General features: G+C 33.5%; 3 protein-coding genes across 4 annotated transcripts in view; 2 read left to right on the top strand and 1 right to left on the bottom strand.

Moving 5' to 3' along the window:
• Positions 1-765: 765 nt before the first annotated feature.
• On the bottom strand, positions 766-2,315 carry LOC145563359 (WEB family protein At2g17940-like). The gene is made up of 2 exons (XM_081623805.1): positions 2,116-2,315; positions 766-1,412 (listed from the first exon to the last, which is right to left on the bottom strand). Exons 1-2 carry the CDS (start codon positions 2,257-2,259, stop codon positions 864-866), a joined length of 693 nt encoding a protein of 230 aa, XP_081479931.1. The 5' UTR covers positions 2,260-2,315; the 3' UTR covers positions 766-863.
• Positions 2,316-4,962: 2,647 nt separating this feature from the next.
• On the top strand, positions 4,963-8,735 carry LOC145563360 (AP-2 complex subunit sigma). The gene is made up of 6 exons (XM_081623806.1): positions 4,963-5,138; positions 5,222-5,320; positions 5,418-5,468; positions 7,451-7,624; positions 8,202-8,261; positions 8,499-8,735. Exons 1-6 carry the CDS (start codon positions 5,136-5,138, stop codon positions 8,538-8,540), a joined length of 429 nt encoding a protein of 142 aa, XP_081479932.1. The 5' UTR covers positions 4,963-5,135; the 3' UTR covers positions 8,541-8,735.
• A 2,911-nt stretch (positions 8,736-11,646) lies between these two features.
• Positions 11,647-19,781, top strand: part of LOC145562121 (uncharacterized) — a 35,556-nt gene continuing 27,421 nt past the window's right edge. The window contains exons 1-8 of one of the 2 annotated variants that reach the window (XM_081622302.1): positions 11,647-12,044; positions 12,538-13,310; positions 15,454-15,579; positions 15,679-15,764; positions 15,952-16,060; positions 17,190-17,309; positions 17,398-17,460; positions 18,644-18,703. In XM_081622302.1, coding sequence (XP_081478428.1) covers positions 11,987-12,044; positions 12,538-13,310; positions 15,454-15,579; positions 15,679-15,764; positions 15,952-16,060; positions 17,190-17,309; positions 17,398-17,460; positions 18,644-18,703 — 1,395 coding nt within the window. In that variant the 5' untranslated portion in view covers positions 11,647-11,986. The remainder of the gene's footprint in view (positions 12,045-12,537; positions 13,311-15,453; positions 15,580-15,678; positions 15,765-15,951; positions 16,061-17,189; positions 17,310-17,397; positions 17,461-18,643; positions 18,704-19,781) is intronic. The other variant, XM_081622304.1, reaches the window with a different exon arrangement.

A 19,781-nucleotide genomic window follows, 5' to 3' on the forward strand; every position in this document is an offset into this window, starting at 1 on the left:
CCTGAACCAACTAACCAAACCTAAATGTAAATACTTCATTTTTGGGTTCAAGATTATTTTACTTAATTATCAATTAATCTTTTACTTCGTATTTATTACAATTGACTGGTTCTTTAAAAAGTAAATTTTTTTTTTATTATTATTATCCTTTTGAATTATTTCTTGAAATTTATAGACCGTGTACAACATACGTCAGCTTACATACTTTTCATATCGTGTTGTGCTCGTATTAGATCAACTTATTTTCGTACCTTATCTTAATGACCCTCGTGCCTGCCTAGTCATGCCCACCTTTAGTCCGTCCCATGGTTACAAACTTACCATTGCAACTTTCTCCATTTTTCTATTTTCATGCCTATGCTTTTTACAAAAAAATTTAAAAAATTTAAAAAAAAAAAAAAAATCAACTCATTTAGACCATTTAGCTTTTCTGCTTTGATACTTCAATACTCCATAATTGATTGAAGAAGAGAGAATATAATTTATCGATATCAAAAAGAAATACTCTTTAGAAATTGGAACATAGAATAATGAAGTAATGTCCAATCATATTGGTATATGGTGTATAGCACGATTGGTTTAAAAAAAAAAAAAAAAAAAAAAATTAAAGTAGCACGAAGTAATAAACAAAATTTGGAAAACCAAAATGGATATAGCAATCAAAGATATATATGGAGCTAGTACGTATGCGTTACACTGTACTATTTTTCTTCATCCTTCAATCTTGATTGAATTTACAATTATTCATTCCATTGCGTGCCTAAATCAACTATTACGTTGATAGTGTAATTTTAACTAATAATGCAAAATCTAAACATAGACTGAGATAGCTCGGTAATACAAATTCATTACTAGCTAGCTCTTCAAACTTTAGGAGAACGTTCGAGATCACCTTCATCACTCGTTTTCTTCCTAGAAAACAGCCATCCCATAATTGCAACACCCGGCTTTTTCTTTCCATCCTTCCTAAAAGAAGAAGATCTTCCCAACTTGCTTGTTCTTTCATCATTTTGCTTGATTTCTCTAGTTAAAGAAGGTGGACTTGCAAACGTTACAAACTTTTTCTTTTGAAATAATTCTTGTTGATGATCATAACTAATACCGCGACTATTATTATCAAAATGATTATTTTTAGCATTAATCTCAACAAATTTAAGCTCTTCAATCTCCGGATTGATTGCTTTTGTATGATGATGATGATGATGATCTTTCACGACTTCTTTTGCAGCTTTCAAAGTATGGAGCTCTCTCTTTGTTTCTTCAAGTTGTTGTTTAAGTGATTTTAGGCAATTTGCCATGTAATTGCCTTCTTCTCTTGCTTTTTGTAGACTTTGCTTTGTTTCTTCTAATTCAGCCGATACAATCTCTACCTTTTCTTTCTCCAAATCTTCCTTCTTGGGCACTTGTTGTATCTACATTTAAGCATGTATCAAGTTGGAATTGAAACATATTAGCATGTAATGTTATACATACTAATTCTATACATCCTAATAAACATTTAACATTATTGATTGTCACGTATATAATATGTACTATATACTATGATTTAAGATATTTGGAAAAAATTGTTACATTTTCTAAAATAGTATAGAGTTTTGATTTTCTAATAATGTCATAATTCAATATAAATGACGGAAGCAAAAAAAAAAAAAAAAAAAAAAAAAAAAAAAAAAAAGTGCACAACTATTATATATACTCCTAATTTTTAGGTTTTCGTATAAATTCGTTACAATTTATTCTTAATTATACCATACAAGGGCGGAAGAACGTGACCAATAATTCCAATTGGAGGGAGTTGAATGTTTGTTTATGTATGTAATATATAAATTATTTTGAAAGATTGTTGAATTACTTTTGTCAATTAATTTATGTATTTTTAATCAATTATGTCTTGAACAACTTTAACTCATACCAGTAATACCTCTAAATAATAAAACGAAAGAGAATATGAACAACATAGTTAAACTGGCATTACCACCCATTCTTCCCTGGCTACATAGATTAACTATGCAAATTTTTTATAATTAATCTACCTATACATATGCTAAGCTTGCACAAATTCGAGCATATATGCATGCATATTATATCTCACAGGAAAGAGTAAGGATGTATAACCTCTTTGAGTTGCTTGGCATAAATCTCCCCAACTAGCACCCTCTCCCCAAACAATGCGACTGCTTCTTTAACTGATCGAAAAGGCGGCCGTGTATCAATGATCGCTCTTCCCTTGACCACCACGCTCCCATGCTCGCTCTCCATCTTGACCTCTATGTCAATTGATATTAGTGTACAACTTGTGTTATGTATGTATCAGTTGGTAGTCAACTAAAACTTTCATTTGGAAATTAATGAAGATGAAAACAAATGGAGTCTTTTTTATACCAATGATATTAATTGGTAAAAAGACAAAAGAGAAGTTAAGTTGATAATGCCATATTAACTATGCTTTGTTAATAGAAATGATTAATATAGTAGTGGTTCATAAAATGGGGTGAGAGTAGATTTAGTAGTAGTGGCTTCTGCTTCATTTCTTGGCTTCCACTTCACTAGACTCTTGTTATTTGGGTTGTGGTTGTAGAGTAGTATCGTAATTAGTTAGAGAAGGATTCCTCTTATTGCTCTTAAACCTTAGCAATTGGGGTGAAAAGTGGACATGGTTTACCTAATTAATAAGATTTAGATAGCTTTTGGGCCCGCCTTTGATTTGGACTTTGCTCCTTTCACAACTGATTTGTTAGTATTTTGTCTCATGTAGAGTTTGTGTACAATTTTGACATTACTATGGAAGTGTAAATACTGAATATTTATACTAGTCCAAGTCTTTTCACCAAATTTATAGATGGAAAGCATGCAACTATACACGGCACTGGGCTAGTGGGCTGACCTAGCTCTAAGCACAGCACGGTAAAGCCACGAAACGTTACTGTGTGGCTAGACGAGTTCTGGGCTGCTTTATTTGAGAGAGCATGGCATAACCCGGCACAACATGGTAAAGCATGCTAGGATTAGAAAATTTTGGATCAGGCACGCTAGCCTAGCATGACCTTTTGAAAATTTCGACATTGCGATGTTTTCATGGGCTAAGTTTAACTAACTCCAAAGTTCATAAGCTCAATACGAGGCACAACCTACTACTAATTTTACATGCAACCTACAACTCTACCAATAAAATCATACATAGGTAGATATTGAAGACAACTATTGACTCTTTTGCTACCCATCATTTCTTTGGCTCTTTGGAGAAAGAATTAATTTGAAATTTACGTCAAATACTTATTGTGGATTGTGGAATTAGGGATACTTTAATAAACAAATTACCTGTTATATTATATACTAATTTTGTGCCCCGTGCGATGCCCGGATTGTTTATTGAATTTTAAGATAAATTTTTAATCTATATATCAAATTTTAAAATATATCATTGATACAAAATTAGTTAGGAATTGATGTGCTTTTGTGACGATTAGTAGACATGTAATGACTAATAATAATGTTGGTGGAAATGTTCGATTTACTACATTAAAAAAATTAAAAATTAGCAAAAAATAAATTAAATAAAACAAATGTTCAAAGCCCGTTGGGTTGACCCAAACCCAAAACTTTGGGTAAGGGTTGAACATTTCTTGACTCGTAATGTGAAGTGACCCAATCCGAGATGACTCATGCCCGACCCTAATTGTTAGGTCAACGTAGTAAAAAAATTCTATTAGATTGTGAAATATATTATTTTAAACGATTAGTATATATTATAAATGTATGTTTTACGCTTTGAACTACTTCCTTAGCTCCAAAAAATATTATGATATAAAAAATAAATTTATATGATAATTTTTTAGAATTATAATCTAATAATTTTTTTGAATAAAATTATAATTCTATTTGTACATCTGAAATATTGGTATTTTATCAAAAATAAAACTCTAAACTAACAATTTTATCCTAAAATTCTATCCAAATAGAATTCTAAACTAACTTTTTTTATCTAATGAAGTCTATTTAAATCTATCCAACGTGGCGCAACACTTGGCAAAAAGTTGGAATGCCAAGTGTCGCTACCTCGTGACCTGTCTAAAAGTTTAGCCTTTTTTGCCCCGTGCGATGCCCGGGTTGTTTATTAAATTTTAAGATAAATTTTTAATCTATATATCAAATTATAAAATATATCATTGATACAAAATTAGTTAGGAATTGAGGTGGTTTTGTGACAATTTGTTATCTAATAGACATGTAATGACTAATAATAATATTGGTGGAAATGTTCGATTTAATACATTAAATAAAATTAAAAATTAGAAATAAATAAAACAAATGTTCAAAGCCCGTTGGATTGACCCAAACCCAAAACTTTGGGCAAGGGTTGAACATTTCTTGACTCGTAACCTAAAGTGACCCAATCCGACATGACTTATGACCCGACCCTAATTGACAGGTCTACATAGTAATAAAATTTTATTAGGTTGTGAAGTATATCATTTTAACCGATTAGCATATATTATAAATGGATGTTTTACGCTTTGAACTAATTCCTTTGCTCTAAAATATATTATTATATAAAAAATAAAGGTATATGATAACTTTTTAGAATTATAATCTAATAATTTTTTTGAATAAAATTATAATAAATATTGGTATTTTATCGAAAATAAAACTCTAAACTAACAATTTTATCCAAAAAGAATTCTAAACTAACTTTTTTATTTTACGAAGTTTATTTAAATTTATCCAACGTGGCGCGACACTTGACGAAAAGTTGAAACGCCAAGTGTCGCTACCTCCTCACTTGGCTAAAAGTTTAGCTTCATATATTAGTTATATGATATAATATGATATACCAAACATGCTTGATGAACTTCATGAAAAGTTGGAGGTCACAAGCTAGAACCCCACCAATTTCAAAATTTATCGACTAATTATGACAGGGTCATAACACATTTGAGTTGACGGTAATAATAATTGCACCCCGCACCTCAATTACCCGTTTACCCCCATCACTAATTCTCGTCGCCGGCGCCTATTTCTTCCTTAATTTCCCGGCATTACACAATTCAAAGTTGAACAAAACTTAGAAAGTCCACCTCTTCTCTCTCACCTACCGTTTTCTTCCGATCTCCCAACAACAAACAAGAAAAAAAAAAATGGTAATGAAATTTTTGCTTATTAATCAGCTCGATCTTAATTTTCTGTATTTCTTTGCCCTAATTTTTCTGGAAAAAAATGGCAGATCCGATTCATTTTGTTACAGAACAGACAAGGAAAGACGCGTTTAGCAAAGTACTATGTTCCTCTCGAAGATTCCGAGAAGCATAAAGTTGAATACGAGGTTTGCTTCACTTGTCATCTCTACTTGTTTGATTTTTTATTTGATTTGGGGTTGAATTTGATTTAAATTGGGTTATTTTTGTATGATTTATGTTCAGGTTCATCGATTGGTTGTAAATAGAGACCCAAAATTCACCAATTTTGTTGAGGTTTGTCTCCTTTGTGTTTTCCCCCTTTTCAAGGTTTATTTTTGGAGGATTGTTATTTGTGAATTTGTGATTGTAATGCCGTGATTTTAACTTGTATGAGCATTCTATTGTGATATGATTTGTTTAGTATAGTTTGTGAAATGCGAAATTGGGTATGAATTTTCTTGATGTTTTGAGTGAATAATCAATTATGGATGTAAAATTAGCGAAAATTGTTATGCTTTGAAAAGTATAATTTGCCATTGTCCAAATTTTGGTGTTTTTTAGGTTAGTTGTGGGAGTTTCATGATTTATTGAGTTGAACCTTAGTATAGTTGTGAAAATGTGCCAAATAAAGAAAGAGTGGAAGAGCGAAAAATACTTACAGCTCATTTGGATACAAATTTAGGAAGGAAGGGGTAGGGAAGTGAGGGAGGAAGAAATTTAACTCCCTTGTTTGGATAAAGGAGAAAGTTCAGAAGGGAATATAGTCTCCACCACCATAAACATATGAATTGAAATTGTTCTTTGGTAGCAGAAAATTCAATCTGCAAAATTGAGATGGATCGGAGATAGATTTGGGAGTGTGATATCATAAATAGATGAATAAATAACGATGAAGAATCAGAAATAAAAAATTCCAGAAATCAAATCTCCAGAAAGCCTATTGTTTCAGAAATCAAAAGTTTGCTGTTGCGGGGCGGGGTGGAGGAGAGGGTATGGTTGTGTATTGAGGTCGTATCTTTGACTCGAATATGATAAGACTTTGTAGCCTACTGTTTACTCCTAAGTTATGGATGGCAAGCTAAATTATGGTTTTTTGGTGCTGAATTGTTTAGGAAAGTAAACTTGGTCGAATCTCTAGTTCTTGTGAGTTTTGACTACATCCTATATTTCTTCTGCAACGGAAGTGAGGCTAGTTCTGAAATGCTTTAATCTGTCTTTGTGGGGAGGGAGCAAGATGTTAAGAGTTGATTTTATTTAAAAATGATGGTTGGAGAATTAGGTAGTGTTAGTTAAACCCATTTTTTCAGTGTATTCACACTACTGGAGTCCTTATAAAAGGCAATCCCTTAACTTTCTAGCTTATTGCTTCATAGCAAGAAAAGTGACATACCACAATTAATCTCGCAAATATTGCTTGATGTTAGGTGAGTTGGATCATCATTGCATAGCCTTGGCAATGTGCCGTTATGTCTTGCAAAGTTTTGTAGGGTAAGTGTTTCTAGAGATTATGTATTTTTGACTGATCCAGATAGTATCCACATGACATGGTCCACCTAGGCTGTACACAAAGATTGGGACTTTGGCACTACCTTGACAGTTGACAGCACATGAGAAGTGACATTTGTATTGCAATGCAGAACATCAAAGCAATGCGAAATTTGTATTTAGTGTGTTTGGAAGCCAATTAAAAGCATATCAGCCAAGGGGGTGTTTCTCAGATGTTCTATCCTTCATTCATGATGTAAAGACACCCCAAAAGCATTTTTTTTCCTCTCCATCATCTTACGTGAAACACAACCCTTCTTTACATCTAGAGAGAGGTTGGAGTGTAGGGATCACCATCAAAGTGTTAAGTATGGGGAATTTTTCAAAGCAGGGCCAATCACTTCATCAAGAATATCAGTTGTAATTCCTTGGTTTTGTAGATAAAGTCATGCATGAGCTTTGTTAATGACAGAATTACTAGAGTTTTGGCCTTTGGGCATGAAACTTGTCTGACCCTTTTTTTAGTTGTTAATTGGCACTCCTTTGGTGTCCTTGCTATTCTTTGTTATACAAAATGAAATTGTCTTCCCCTCTACACTCTTGCTAGTTATGGGCTAGAAATAATTGGATTGTGGTATCCCTGCTAATTTTCTAAATATTACTCACCTTAGTCTACACATTTGGTTGCCTCATTCTTCATTTCATTTAAGCTTTCAGGTTAATTCACGAGATTGTTATACTAGTCATAACATGCACATTGGCATTTTGACTTATTGTTACTATATTCTCAGTTTCGCACGCACAAGGTTATCTACAGGCGTTATGCTGGGTTATTTTTCTCCATGTGTGTTGACATCACTGATAATGAGTTAGCATACCTGGAGTGCATTCATCTCTTTGTGGAGATACTGGACCACTTTTTCAGCAATGTTTGTGAGCTGGATTTAGTCTTCAATTTTCACAAGGTCTGTGTTATATTTGTCAATATCTTTTTCTGTCATGTTTCATCTTAATTAAAAAGTTTTATTTATTCCATCTTTATCACTAAAGTTTATGGGAAGCAAATTTTCTGCTTTTGCGATTGTTCATGCCTTGAATGATTAGGTATCATACCAAAATTGTATGTTTGTGTTCTCCAATAAGGTGATGGTACATGATTTTATATGCTCTGATATCCAATTGACTTGAGAATTTATCTATGTGAAGATTGTGAACCTTATTGTTGCTTACAACTTGTTGAGTTGTTGGCACTAATCAATTTTAGGGGCTTCTGCTTCTTGGCAAGCCTCTGGTCTGTCTCTTCTTAGTTCAGAAAATTCGTATTACTACTATCATTTATCTGATCAAGTATTCAACCTCTGGTGTTTATTTGAGCACATGGCCAGTGCACATTAGTAAAGTACCTTCCATCCATAGTCCCATGTAAATTGAGTATATCTTAAATTACACAGCTCTATAATCTGATATAGTTCTCTAGGTTTTGTACTTGTGTTTGTTCAGTGATGTGTGATTTTTTAATTACCTCTTTTAATTTATGTATAGGTTTACCTGATTCTTGATGAGTTTATCCTTGCTGGAGAGCTTCAGGAAACGAGTAAGAAGGTGAGTGTCTTACCCTTACTGCTTCATTTTCTTGTTCATTTTTTTTTGGCTTCTTAGCTGAGGCCTCTATCTGACTATCTGTTTCCCTTCCGTCTAACACCTTACAATACATTTTATCACTTCATGTATCGAGTCTTTTAACTCACGATTTTGCTTTGCCCAAAGCTTGCTGAATGAATAATGGTAGCTTGAATCTCCTCTTCTGAAAGTTTAAAAATTCAAACTGTTATATTGCAGGCTATCATTGAGAGGATGGGTGAATTGGAGAAACTCGAGTGATTTGATTTTGTTGTAGACGAATAGCCTGCAAGCTGCTCGTTATGGATTGATGATTGAATTAAACTGAGCTTTCACATGTCCTTGTTTGGGGAACAGATATATTCGGCCTGTGTATAATACATCTTGTGATCACAATCCATTTTTTTACAGTTAACTTGATGCTTGGCAATTTTCTGTATTAATTGTGTGTTAGTATCTTTTGCCTCCATATGAATATACAGTATATGGCTTACTCCTCTCTCTCTCTCTCTCTCTCTCTCTCTCTCTCTCTCTCTCTCTCTCTCTCTCTCTCTGTGGCAAGTCGATTCTCATCTCTTACCCAGGAGGCAGGGAGTTTAGGATGTGGTAACAACTACCAAGAGGACTTGTGTGAGGTTACTAGCTCTCAAATTAAGCAAGGCCATGTGTGCATGTAAAAATTAGATACAACAATTGGAGACTTGGAGTACATCAGTTGAAGGGAAGTTATTACTCACTTTGTTTTTTGAGTGTTACTTCTATTTTGGCAACTTACTCTTGTAATTTCAATCATGTTTTGGTTGAAGTGTTACACTTAAAAAAAGCGGAAGGAGTATCTTTTTCTTTACCTTGTAATTTCAATGATTTTTAGGGAAAAATGAACTAGCTAGTCAAATCAACTAATACAACCAATTAGTCAAATTTTTTTTACAACCCACTATTTCAATCAACTACAAGCTATTACCAAGCATGTCCATTGTGAAAGTACCAAGCATGACCTATTACTCACCTGTGGAGGCCATTAATGGAAGAAAAAATTGGAGGGAGAAATACTTAACAAATCTTTTGGTTCATTTCCAATGAATGTGATGGTTTTAAAAATAAAAAATAAATAAAGTTGCTTCAAAGTTGCTTCTTAATTTAAGAAAACGAATCTAAGGAATACTAACGAATTAATAATTGCATTATAATTGATCAGGGATGAATAACATTTAGATGCTCTTGCATTGGAATTAATCTATGCTTTATTTTACTACAAATAAATATTAATAATCATGTTTATGGTAGTTAAGAAAAAATGAGTAGCTATATACTTTGTGAAAAAGTATGTCTTTTACCTAAGGTACAATATTTAATCTAGATGAAGCAAAAACCGAGTTAGGTCCTTTCACATCACAAATTTTCAACTACATGTTCGTTTATTTGAAAGAGACCCATTTTAGAACTTTTTTTAAAAAAATATAATTTTCCTTAGGCTAACCTTGTATTTTTTGAGTAAAGGGTGAACTATGGCTCCACGATCCACATAATTGTAATATTTGTTTTAATAATTTACTCTTTAAGATAATTTTCAATTATTTGCTATGATCATGTATATAAATTGTAGACACATAATTTTAAAAAATTAAGTTCAACAAAAATAATTTCAATTCAATAAGTTTTTAAATCACTAAAAGTTAATAATTATAAAGAACAAATATAATAAACCTTATTTCTCTTTTCTCTTCTAAACTCTTGCATCCTTTGTTAATTTTAAAGGGACTTCCATCGGATTTCACTGGTAGAAAGCCCTAATCTTTCTTTTAAGCTTTTTATTTCTTAGGTTATAATAATGTCTCCCTCGAAAGACAAGATTTTTTCGATCTCTTTTGAAAGGCAAGGTTTTTCGATCTTTTTCGAAAGACAAGGTTTTATTTTTGTTTAATTTGGTTTTGAAGTTGTATGGGGCTACTAATCTACTATTGATTATTGCTCGGATTCGAGTTACGAAACAAGCACAATAATTTTTTTTTTCTCACAAAATTACGAAGCGGCGATGGATCTAGGGGTGTTCATAAATCGGTCCGGACCACCTCGGACCGAACCCGGACCGGATCGAATTAATCGGTCCGATATTCGGGTCTTGAAATTCATTTTTCCGATCTCCGGTCCGGTCCAAAACCCTATAAAAATTGGTCTTGGACCGGACCGATTTTTTTATTAAAAATATGCGTGAAACCTTAAATAATGGTTAAAATTATCCTTAATAAACTTAGAAAACTTTAACTTTATAAGTTTTTTTGTAATAAACATACAAAAAAAGACGTAAAAATGACATTAAAATATTATTTTTCCTTTACTTTTTTCGTGTTTTCCATAACTTTTATTAAAAATTTAGTATTGTTTTTAAAAAAATTCTTAAATCGGTCCAAAGCGGCCCGGTCCGAGTTTTGGACCGATTCTTTCGGTCCGGTCCGGGTTTGGTCCTAGCTTAATCGGTCCGGTCTTCGGTTCTTAAAATTATATTTTTTGGTCTTTAGTTCAATCCGGGTCGGTCCGTTCTTGGACCGATGGACAGCCCTAGATGGATCTAGTCAATCTACTTAAAAAGTTGTATGAAATAACGAATCGAATAGGTGCCGAATTGTTATATATATTTATTTAGATTCTTAGCTCTTCCCCGTTCAATTCTTGTTTGATTTTGTTAAATTCGTTTCCATTATCGTTATTTGTTGCTGTATGGCTTTATTTAATGAAATTTGATGTATGACAACCTCTCCATTGTTTTTAAGCTATTGAAAACTTCTATCTTCTTGACTGAGCTTGATTCTATAATAGAGGATATTTTCTCCGTTACTTCTTGCTTTGATCTTGTTATTTGGTCTTATGTAAAAAGGGTCGGCAACCATGTTGCGCATCACCTAGCTAAGTTAATTCCGTTTGGAGTAGAACAAGTATGGGTTAACCATTGTCCGTGTGAGGTTAGTCCTTATGTTTTGTCGGATTCTCTTTTTATTAATTAATTGAATGCTCCGTTTGTTTTCAAAAAATAAAAAATAAAAATAGAGAATTAAAAAATAAGTTTTGATAGATAAAATAATCTAAATTCAAACCAATCTAATTTAATTTCCTCTTTTTTTTTTCTTTTTTTTTTAATACGAAAATCTAATATAATTTCTTCAACAAAAATCAAATGAATAAAATAAGCCTTTATTCGTTTTATTGTTGGTTTTAACATTTAAATAATTACTCACTCATAATAAAATCCAATAATCCTGTTAAAAAAAAAAAAAAAAAACCAATAAAAATGAAGGACTATAAAAGAAATCGAACTGTCAGTCCCTGAAAACTCTTCTCCAACTCAACTCCCGAGTTTGGGACATCAAAACCTCGTTTCAGAAAAACAAACAAATTATACGAGGAGAGAGAAACTGAGTGTGATTTCTACAACCAAAAACTCCTTAAATTAAACTAATTATCAGTTTTTCAATCTTCTTGACCTAATTTTCCCCTCAAATTCAACAAAAAAAATCATCTTGAAAGCAGAGAAATTTGTCTCAGAAATCAAAATTCACAAATTCGGCGTTTCAAACGCAGTCTTATTTGTGCTGGGTTTATCCTAGGGTCACTCTGAAGTCAAATTGATTCAGAGTGTTAAACCCTAGAAATATTTCATCAGATTTTTCTGAGAATTTTTTTAGGGTTTTTCCCTAAATTATTTTCCCGCCATGAGTCCAATTCAGAATTTCGAGCAGCATTCTAATCTTCTCATCGACCATGACCTTCGTAATTTCTCTAATCTTCTCATTTTGTTTTTAATTGCTTTTGATTGTGGTATAATTTGCTTGCTTAGTTGATTTTGTTTTCGTGTTTTGATGTGCATTTTTTTTTTAATTTTATTTTTTTTATCATAATAATGTCAGTTGAAGCTATGGGAGTATTTGATTGAATTATGTACTCGTTTTTCTTATGTGCCATTTCTGTTTGGGATGTTTCGTGTGCCGGGGTAGCGGTATGAGATCGAACTGATTAAAGAGCTGTATATCACTGTAATTCTAGAGCTCATTTTTGCTATGATATTGATTTGGTTATAATTTGTTCCAAGCATTACTTTGTGCCTCGTCCCCGCCCCTCGAATGTAGGGCTGTGGTATTGAATTGATAGGAGTCTATATTTTTATTGTACATTTACATTTTGTTTGTGTTATGATACATTTTTTATGTTATTCGAAAGAGACCAACTTGATTTGTTCTCCTTTTGTTTTTTGGGATCATGATAGCAATACAAACAAGACTACAGATGGCGATGGAGGTACGGGATAGTCTAGAGATAGCACACACGGCTGAGTACTTGAATTTCTTAAAATATTACTTTCGGGCGTTCTCGGTGATTCTTCTTCAGATAACAAAGCCACAGTTCACTGATAACCCTGAACATAAGCTCCGTAACATTGTGGTTGAGATTTTAAACCGTTTGCCGCATAGTGAAGTTCTTCGACCCTTTGTTCAGGACCTGTTAAAGGTTGCAATGCAAGTGCTCACTACTGACAATGAAGAAAATGGATTGATCTGTATTCGAATTATTTTTGACTTGCTTAGGAATTTCCGGCCTACACTTGAGGCTGAAGTACAGCCGTTTCTCGACTTTGTGTGTAAAATATACCATAATTTTAGTTTGACAGTGAGCCATTTCTTTGATAATGGGGGTGCAATGGTAGCCGTTCCCCCTATTGGCACGCCTGGAGGTGGAGATGATATTAAGCCAATGGATACGTCTGATCAGTTGACTCCTTCCAGCAGCAGCGGGCTTAGTGGTGCTGCTACTGGTTATCATGGATCTGGCCAGCTAAATCCCAGTACAAGGTCATTTAAAATTGTTACTGAGAGTCCGTTGGTGGTCATGTTTTTGTTCCAATTATATAGTCGGCTTGTTCAGACTAATATCCCTAATTTGTTGCCACTTATGGTGGGGGCTATCTCTGTTCCTGGTCCCGAGAAGGTGCCTCCCCATTTAAAGACTCAGTTTATCGAATTAAAGGGCGCACAAGTTAAGGTAAGCTTTCCATATTTGTTGCCCTTGAAAAGCTTGATGGTAGAGTTTTCCTTGCCACTCTCAGCTGTTTGACATTTGATGATTGTTGATCCCCTTTTTAACTCGGGGTGAAGTTGATTTTTAAGATGCAGTAAATGGAATATTATTGATGGTGATAGATGGTTTATTTTCACGCAATTGCTTGTTTTTTTTTGGAACTAGGTTATGGTACTTTGGAGCCATGATATTTCTGTGCGAATAGTCACATTTTGAAAGCAGTTTAACTGAATTAATAGTTCGTGTAACTTACTCGTTAGAGTAGTATTTCGTAACATTAATTATTAGTTAGTGGTAATTACACTAGATGAGGCACTAACAACTGCACGTATCATCAAATTGGGCTGTATTTCTGCTAAAATTTACTCCTCATTAAATATCATATTAATTTTCACTTTTGTTCTGTGTAAAATTTTGTGATGTAAGCGATAGAATCAGAAAGAGAACAATTTGCTTAGGACGTTCCTTTCAGGGTTATGAAATGTCTGCTTAGAAAAGCATGAAATGCATGTAGTGCAAAAGGCTACTAGGTAGTGTTGATGACTAATAAGGAATACTATGAAAAAGATATCCCTTACGACAAAAGGCAGAGTAAAATGATCAAGCCCACAGGATGACAGAACACCTTATCAATGCGATCTATAAATCAAAACAAAAACCTTAAGCTAACACTATGACGTGACAGAACACCTTATCAATAAGCATTTATGTTATTATTTACATCATCCAGAAAAAGGAGAACTTAACACTATGACATGACAAAGCTGTTTCCTCAAGAAACAGTCAAGTCCCTTACAGTCTTACATCCTCATTGACCATTTTTTAAATTCATAAATTCCTTTACAGTCTTACAGTCAAAGCTGACTTGTAAATCTGCGTTTCATTTCTTAAATTCTTTAAAGCCTAGATCATTTTTTAGCAAGAGATGTTTAGAAATTGAAACCTCTCATTTCACCATGATTAAAAAGATATGCTAGAAGTAATGTCTCTCCTACAACTCAAGAAGTACTTAATTAAACAAGAATAGGAATAAAACTTTGAACTTTACATTTCATGCAAATCAATGTAATGAGTTTTCCCTTGATATGACACTTTTGACAAATCCCTAAAACATTATCAAGACAGCAATTGTGATTGCAATCTGTATCCCTAAATGGATCCTAGACTGGAACTATTTTCTATCAAGGGCCATCTCTTCAATATTAGCTAGAACAATGCGTACTAATCAACATCTTTCTTGAATATGTCTTCATTTCCTGTAATCTATTGTAGAGATCTTCTCTCATTGCCTTACCAGAGCATGGATGCTGCAATGTACATAGAAATATTCCTGTCTATGCATATCTTTTCATTACAGCCTTCAACTATCACTGGTAGATTATCAGCTAAATTTTGAAAATAATGTAAAACTATTTTTTGCTATCGAAATAAGCATTTTTTTTCATAAAAAAATGTTTAATACTGTTAGTATTGGGATTGTTTTGAGAAGATACCTCCAATGTTGGAATGTTATTTGCTAATTTAAAGTTGGGATTATGTTTCTAAGACTAGCAAAAGTTAGGTTAATTCCTTTGTACTCCCTCTGTTCTTTTTTGTTCTACTCACTAGTCACTTTCCATTTTAGTCCCTATTTTTTTTATTTTTATTTTATGTTCTTCTCATTTTGCTTTATTCTATTTATGTCATTTTTCTTTTATCATCCTACTCCTTCAACCCCACAATAATTACACCTTTTTGTACTCTCTCCCTCTCTCTCTCTCTCTCTCACTTTATTCACTTTTTTCTTACACAAACCCACCTTTTTACATTTTCTCTCTTACTTTATCATACACCCACTCACATTCTTAACAATTTCTTAGATTGTTTATCTACAAAGTGAGTGGACATAAAAAAACTGAGGTATATCTTTTCAAAAAATGATGGAACATAAGGAAATTTCTAGTAGTAATCTCTATCTGTTAGCAAGAAATGAATTCATGAAGCATTGTGTGAGACTGAGTGGATAGTTTGTAAATGTTGCCCCTATTTAATTCTTGGCAAATATTTAATTGCATTATATGGTATGGATTATTCAGATAGATGGTAATGTCTTTTTCCATGGCCGCAGACTGTTTCTTTTTTGACATACCTCCTGAAGAGTTTTGCTGACTATATCAGGCAGTATGAGGAGAGCATTTGTAAAAGTATTGTTAACTTGCTCGTTACCTGTTCTGACTCTGTCTCCATTCGGAAGGTGTGTGCTCTTAACTTTATATTGTCATTTGTAATTCGATGCTTTGTTTCCCTTATTTAATCTTTTCAAGTTGAATGTAATTGTGCATTGCTAACGCAGGAATTGCTGGTAGCCCTGAAACATGTTCTTGGAACAGATTTTAAGAGGGGTCTATTTCCTTTGATTGACACATTGTTGGAAGAGAGGTATTATTTGAACCAAGTATTTTACGGCTTTACTTTCTAATACAGTTGGTTATTTCATTGACATCATTTTATGTAATTTTTGTACTTAAAACATACAGAAGGTGTTGTGCACCCACATAAGACCATTGCTTAGCTATTTTTTTTCCTATTTATATAATTAGTCTGTCTTCTGTTTGTGCTTTCTTAGGGTTCTTGTTGGGACTGGACGGGCCTGCTATGAAACATTGAGGCCACTGGCTTATAGCTTACTAGCAGAGATAGTACATCACGTTCGAGGAGATCTCTCCCTGCCACAGGTCTCTGTTTTCGAGCTGAATTGATGCCATATTTGTCTTTTTGTTGAGTTGAGTTGATATATGTTTATTGTTTGTGCGTTTGACTATTATTGAAGTTGCTGCTCTTTCCTGCTGGAAGGGAAGTATCTTACTGCAGTATTTAGTTTGATTCTTTGCATGTTTTGCAGTCCTGCGCTTGTAGTTTCTGTCGTTATGGCCGTGGGCGGTTTGTGGGCAGTTTTATGGTTGATGCAACTTTGGTTGCTATAAGTGATACTTTTCCATGTCATCAATGTCCTTTTTATAACTGAATTGATAGTAAAGCCAGGGGAATACACACTGTGCCCTAGCTAATAGAGGGGGATTAAAAAGTAACTGGTTAACAGTGTTAAATCTGCTATTTGTTCATTTCTTCTCTGTGAGGTTTTCTTAAATTAGACATTTTAGATGTTTTAAAACCAGTAATAGACGGGTTTTCTAAAAAAGTCATATGCAATTTCTCCTAATGGAGCTGACCACAGAAGGAAAAACTTTGCAACAGCAGGATCTACTTCACAAAGCCATGGACACTACCTTTGCAAGAGTGCTGCCCTTGATTGCTCACCTTTCCTTTTAATCCTTTAGGCTATTTCCAAGAGGATTGCGAGTGAGGCTTATAAAATTTTAGTGTATGAAGTTACTACAACATAATATAAAATGACTAAATTTCAAGAGTTGTCCTCACCAGTTGACACCAAGAGTGAGAAATTGCTAGTGATTTGGAGAGAATAGAAGCATGGGACTTTGGGGCCTTCATTGATGGAGGTTTATGGTGAATTGTGATACTTGTTTATGCTCCTCGCCTCATCCACATTAACATCTCCCAATGCCTCTAAAGAGCCACTCTCCATATCAGGTTAATCTAAGTAATCTATGCTCAGTATGCTGCAATGTCTAAGTTAGAGGTGACTAGATAGTGTTTACTTTTGTTAGCTTTGTTTTGTTCATATTTCTGTATGTTTATTAAATTTCATGAAGTCAGCATGTACACACTTTCCTCCCTCACGCACACGCATGCACACAAAATGAAGAGAAAATTAAGGTGAAGGTAGTATGATATTTATATCTTTCGCAAATTTTGGTTGTTGACATTAGTGTGGTTTCCATGCAGCTTTCACGTATCATATACTTATTCTCGAGCAACATGCATGATGCCTCGCTAACATTGAGTATTCACACCACATGTGCTCGCCTGATGCTGAATCTGGTGTGTGTGATATCTCATGTTAAGGTTACTCGAGCTAGGTGTTAAATGATTTGTGTATTTTCTTTGTCAAGACATGTGGTTTATCTCATATTTTCGTTCTTGTGGATTTTAGGTTGAACCAATTTACGAAAAGGGGGTCGATCAAACGTCAATGGATGAAGCACGGATTTTGCTGGTTTGTATTTGTAATTTTGGATTAATTTATTGGTTTGCTTTACATAATTTAATTTGAACTCTTTATTTGATTCTTTGCCATGTTGTTGCCTCTTCCTCCTTTTGTTCGTTAGATTGGTATCAACCGGTGGCATATCCAAGAATTCAGAAGTGTGGGTTCGAAATCATTAAGAAATAAGATATAGGTCCTCCGTTTGTTTTAATTGCAACATTGGTGATTTCATAAGTTATATTAATTTTGTAAGAATTATAAATAGTTGATATCATAAGAGTATTTTTCGAGACGAATCTAACAAGATCCCACTTGAGTATATATATATCTTTTCCAACGTATGAATCACAAAAAGCGATCAGCGGAGTGTATATATGTGTAAATATTGTAAAATTACATACGTTGCAATTAAAAATGAACATAGGAAGTATAAATTGAATTTTGATAGATACTTTTGAATTCCGGACTATTATGGATCTACAAAAGCATTTGGATTTTCATATGCTTTGGAGAGGAAAGTTGGGAGAAAAAAATAATTAGGGTAAAGGGGTTTGGTGTTTTGAGTCTTAGAATGAGTTTTTGTGGGATATTGGGAATTTAGAGAAGTAATTAAAGCAAAAGGGAAAAAAAAACAATTGGAGTTTTATATACTTTGGAGAAGAAAGTTAGAGAGAAAATAGTTAGGGTTAAGGGGTCTGATATTTTGAGTCTTTGAATGAGTTTGTTGGGGGGAGTTTTGAGAAGAAATTGAAGCTAAAGGAAAAAAAATTTAAAAGGCTAAAATATAAAAAGAATGTTCCTGGGAATCGAACCCACAAACTTGAAGCCCAAGCGTACAATTATTAACTCCATCCTACCACTGGGCTATGCTATTTTCCCTATTCTACTTATGCAGACAAATTTTTTTTATCCGTTTTTTTTTTGTTTTTTTTTTTTTTTAAATTTATTTTTTCATAAAATCAGTGGGTTCAACGAACCCATTGAAACCCACCGTGGATCCACCACTAGAATCTATCAGCAACTAGTGAATTCCTTGTGTCTTGGTGGTTCAATTTCGTAGCTTTATTACTTATGAGGGTCATCTTGTTGCTGTATATGCTGTGAATTAATGTTGGAATTTTAAGTTAAATTTGCTTATACATTTCACAAGTTCACACCAGCTTTCGGGGAATATGTTATATGGTCTTTTCAGGTCCGGATATTGGATTCTTTTGTTGGGAAGTTTAGTACTTTCAAGCACACAATTCCCCAGGTAAATAATGCTGTTAACCTTCTGTATTCTTATAATTTGTGAATACAATTGTGGTTTATTGTTTGTCTTGGTACCTGTATGTGCCTGCCTGCTGTAACACATTGTACTTTAGATGATCTACATAAAATAGAAATTGTTAAATATTGTACATAGCTAGTGGACTTTAAAGGCTTCCCTTTCCTTTTCTTCTGTCTCGTTGGCTAATAACAGAGGTGCTGAAATGAAATAATACTTCCTAGATTTTTTTTTTTTTAAAATAATTTTTAAAGAGGTGTGGTGTTGGACGAGGGTGTTTATGGATTAGTGAATGCTTGTTTACTCTAATATCTTTTCTCTGGAGTGTGCAGGTGGATGAAATTAATTCTGTTTTTCCTCATTTTATGCTTAGTTGAGTTGCCATTTTTGGGGAGTTGGGAAATATGAGTTAAATTGGTTGGTAACGTGTTTGCTATTATTGACACCATATCTTCCCTTCTAGGACACATTATCTCATGCCACATTGTGCAATGGACTAAATAAATTTGCACTTGTACTCTGGTAGTGGTTTATGTTGCTAAACTTTCGCTTAAGATTTTTTGCTCAAAGCTATATTCTAAGTTCCTTTGCATTGAGTATTGAGGCAATACACTAGGTTTAAGTTTCTTTGTTGGCCTTTGTATCCTATATTATTTTTTCTCTTTTTTTGCGGGGAAAGGGTGGTGCGGTAATATATTGTGATGATGTACTTGATTATTTGAAGAATTTTGTTAACTATTAAACCTTGGAAGTATTGAGAGATGTTATACATTGTCCATGCCTCCTTAATTTGGTACTCTTATCAGATGTTGCTGGGGTCTGGTGATGTATGCATGCTTGTAATTAGCAAAGGTTACTAGAGAAAGTGTACTGAAGGGTGTTATTATAATTTCTCTGTTGGCTAAGTTCTGGTGGTAAGGTTGGGCCAGAGTAAAAGTATGTAGATTATGTATACGATTTATTTATAGGTCTATTATGGATAGTTTGATTCACAACAAAAGTATAATGTTTGTCAAACTTGTGGTGTCAGAAATCCGTTTTCTCAGATTTCAACAGACTCTAT

Source organism: Chenopodium album, chromosome 10 (genome assembly GCF_948465745.1).
Source record: "Chenopodium album chromosome 10, dcCheAlbu1.1, whole genome shotgun sequence".
In the NCBI taxonomy this organism is placed as follows: Eukaryota; Viridiplantae; Streptophyta; class Magnoliopsida; order Caryophyllales; family Amaranthaceae; genus Chenopodium; species Chenopodium album.

Bases quoted from the DNA above. Each gene is read 5' to 3' on its own strand.
- LOC145563359 (XM_081623805.1), bottom strand. From the start codon at position 2,259: ATGGAGAGCGAGCATGGGAGCGTGGTGGTCAAGGGAAGAGCGATCATT. The intron at 1,413-2,115 runs GTTATACATCCT...GCTTAAATGTAG, and splicing joins ATGCCAAGCAACTCAAAGAG to ATACAACAAGTGCCCAAGAA.
- LOC145563360 (XM_081623806.1), top strand. The intron at 5,469-7,450 runs GTTTGTCTCCTT...CTATATTCTCAG, and splicing joins AATTCACCAATTTTGTTGAG to TTTCGCACGCACAAGGTTAT. The intron at 7,625-8,201 runs GTCTGTGTTATA...ATTTATGTATAG, and splicing joins TAGTCTTCAATTTTCACAAG to GTTTACCTGATTCTTGATGA.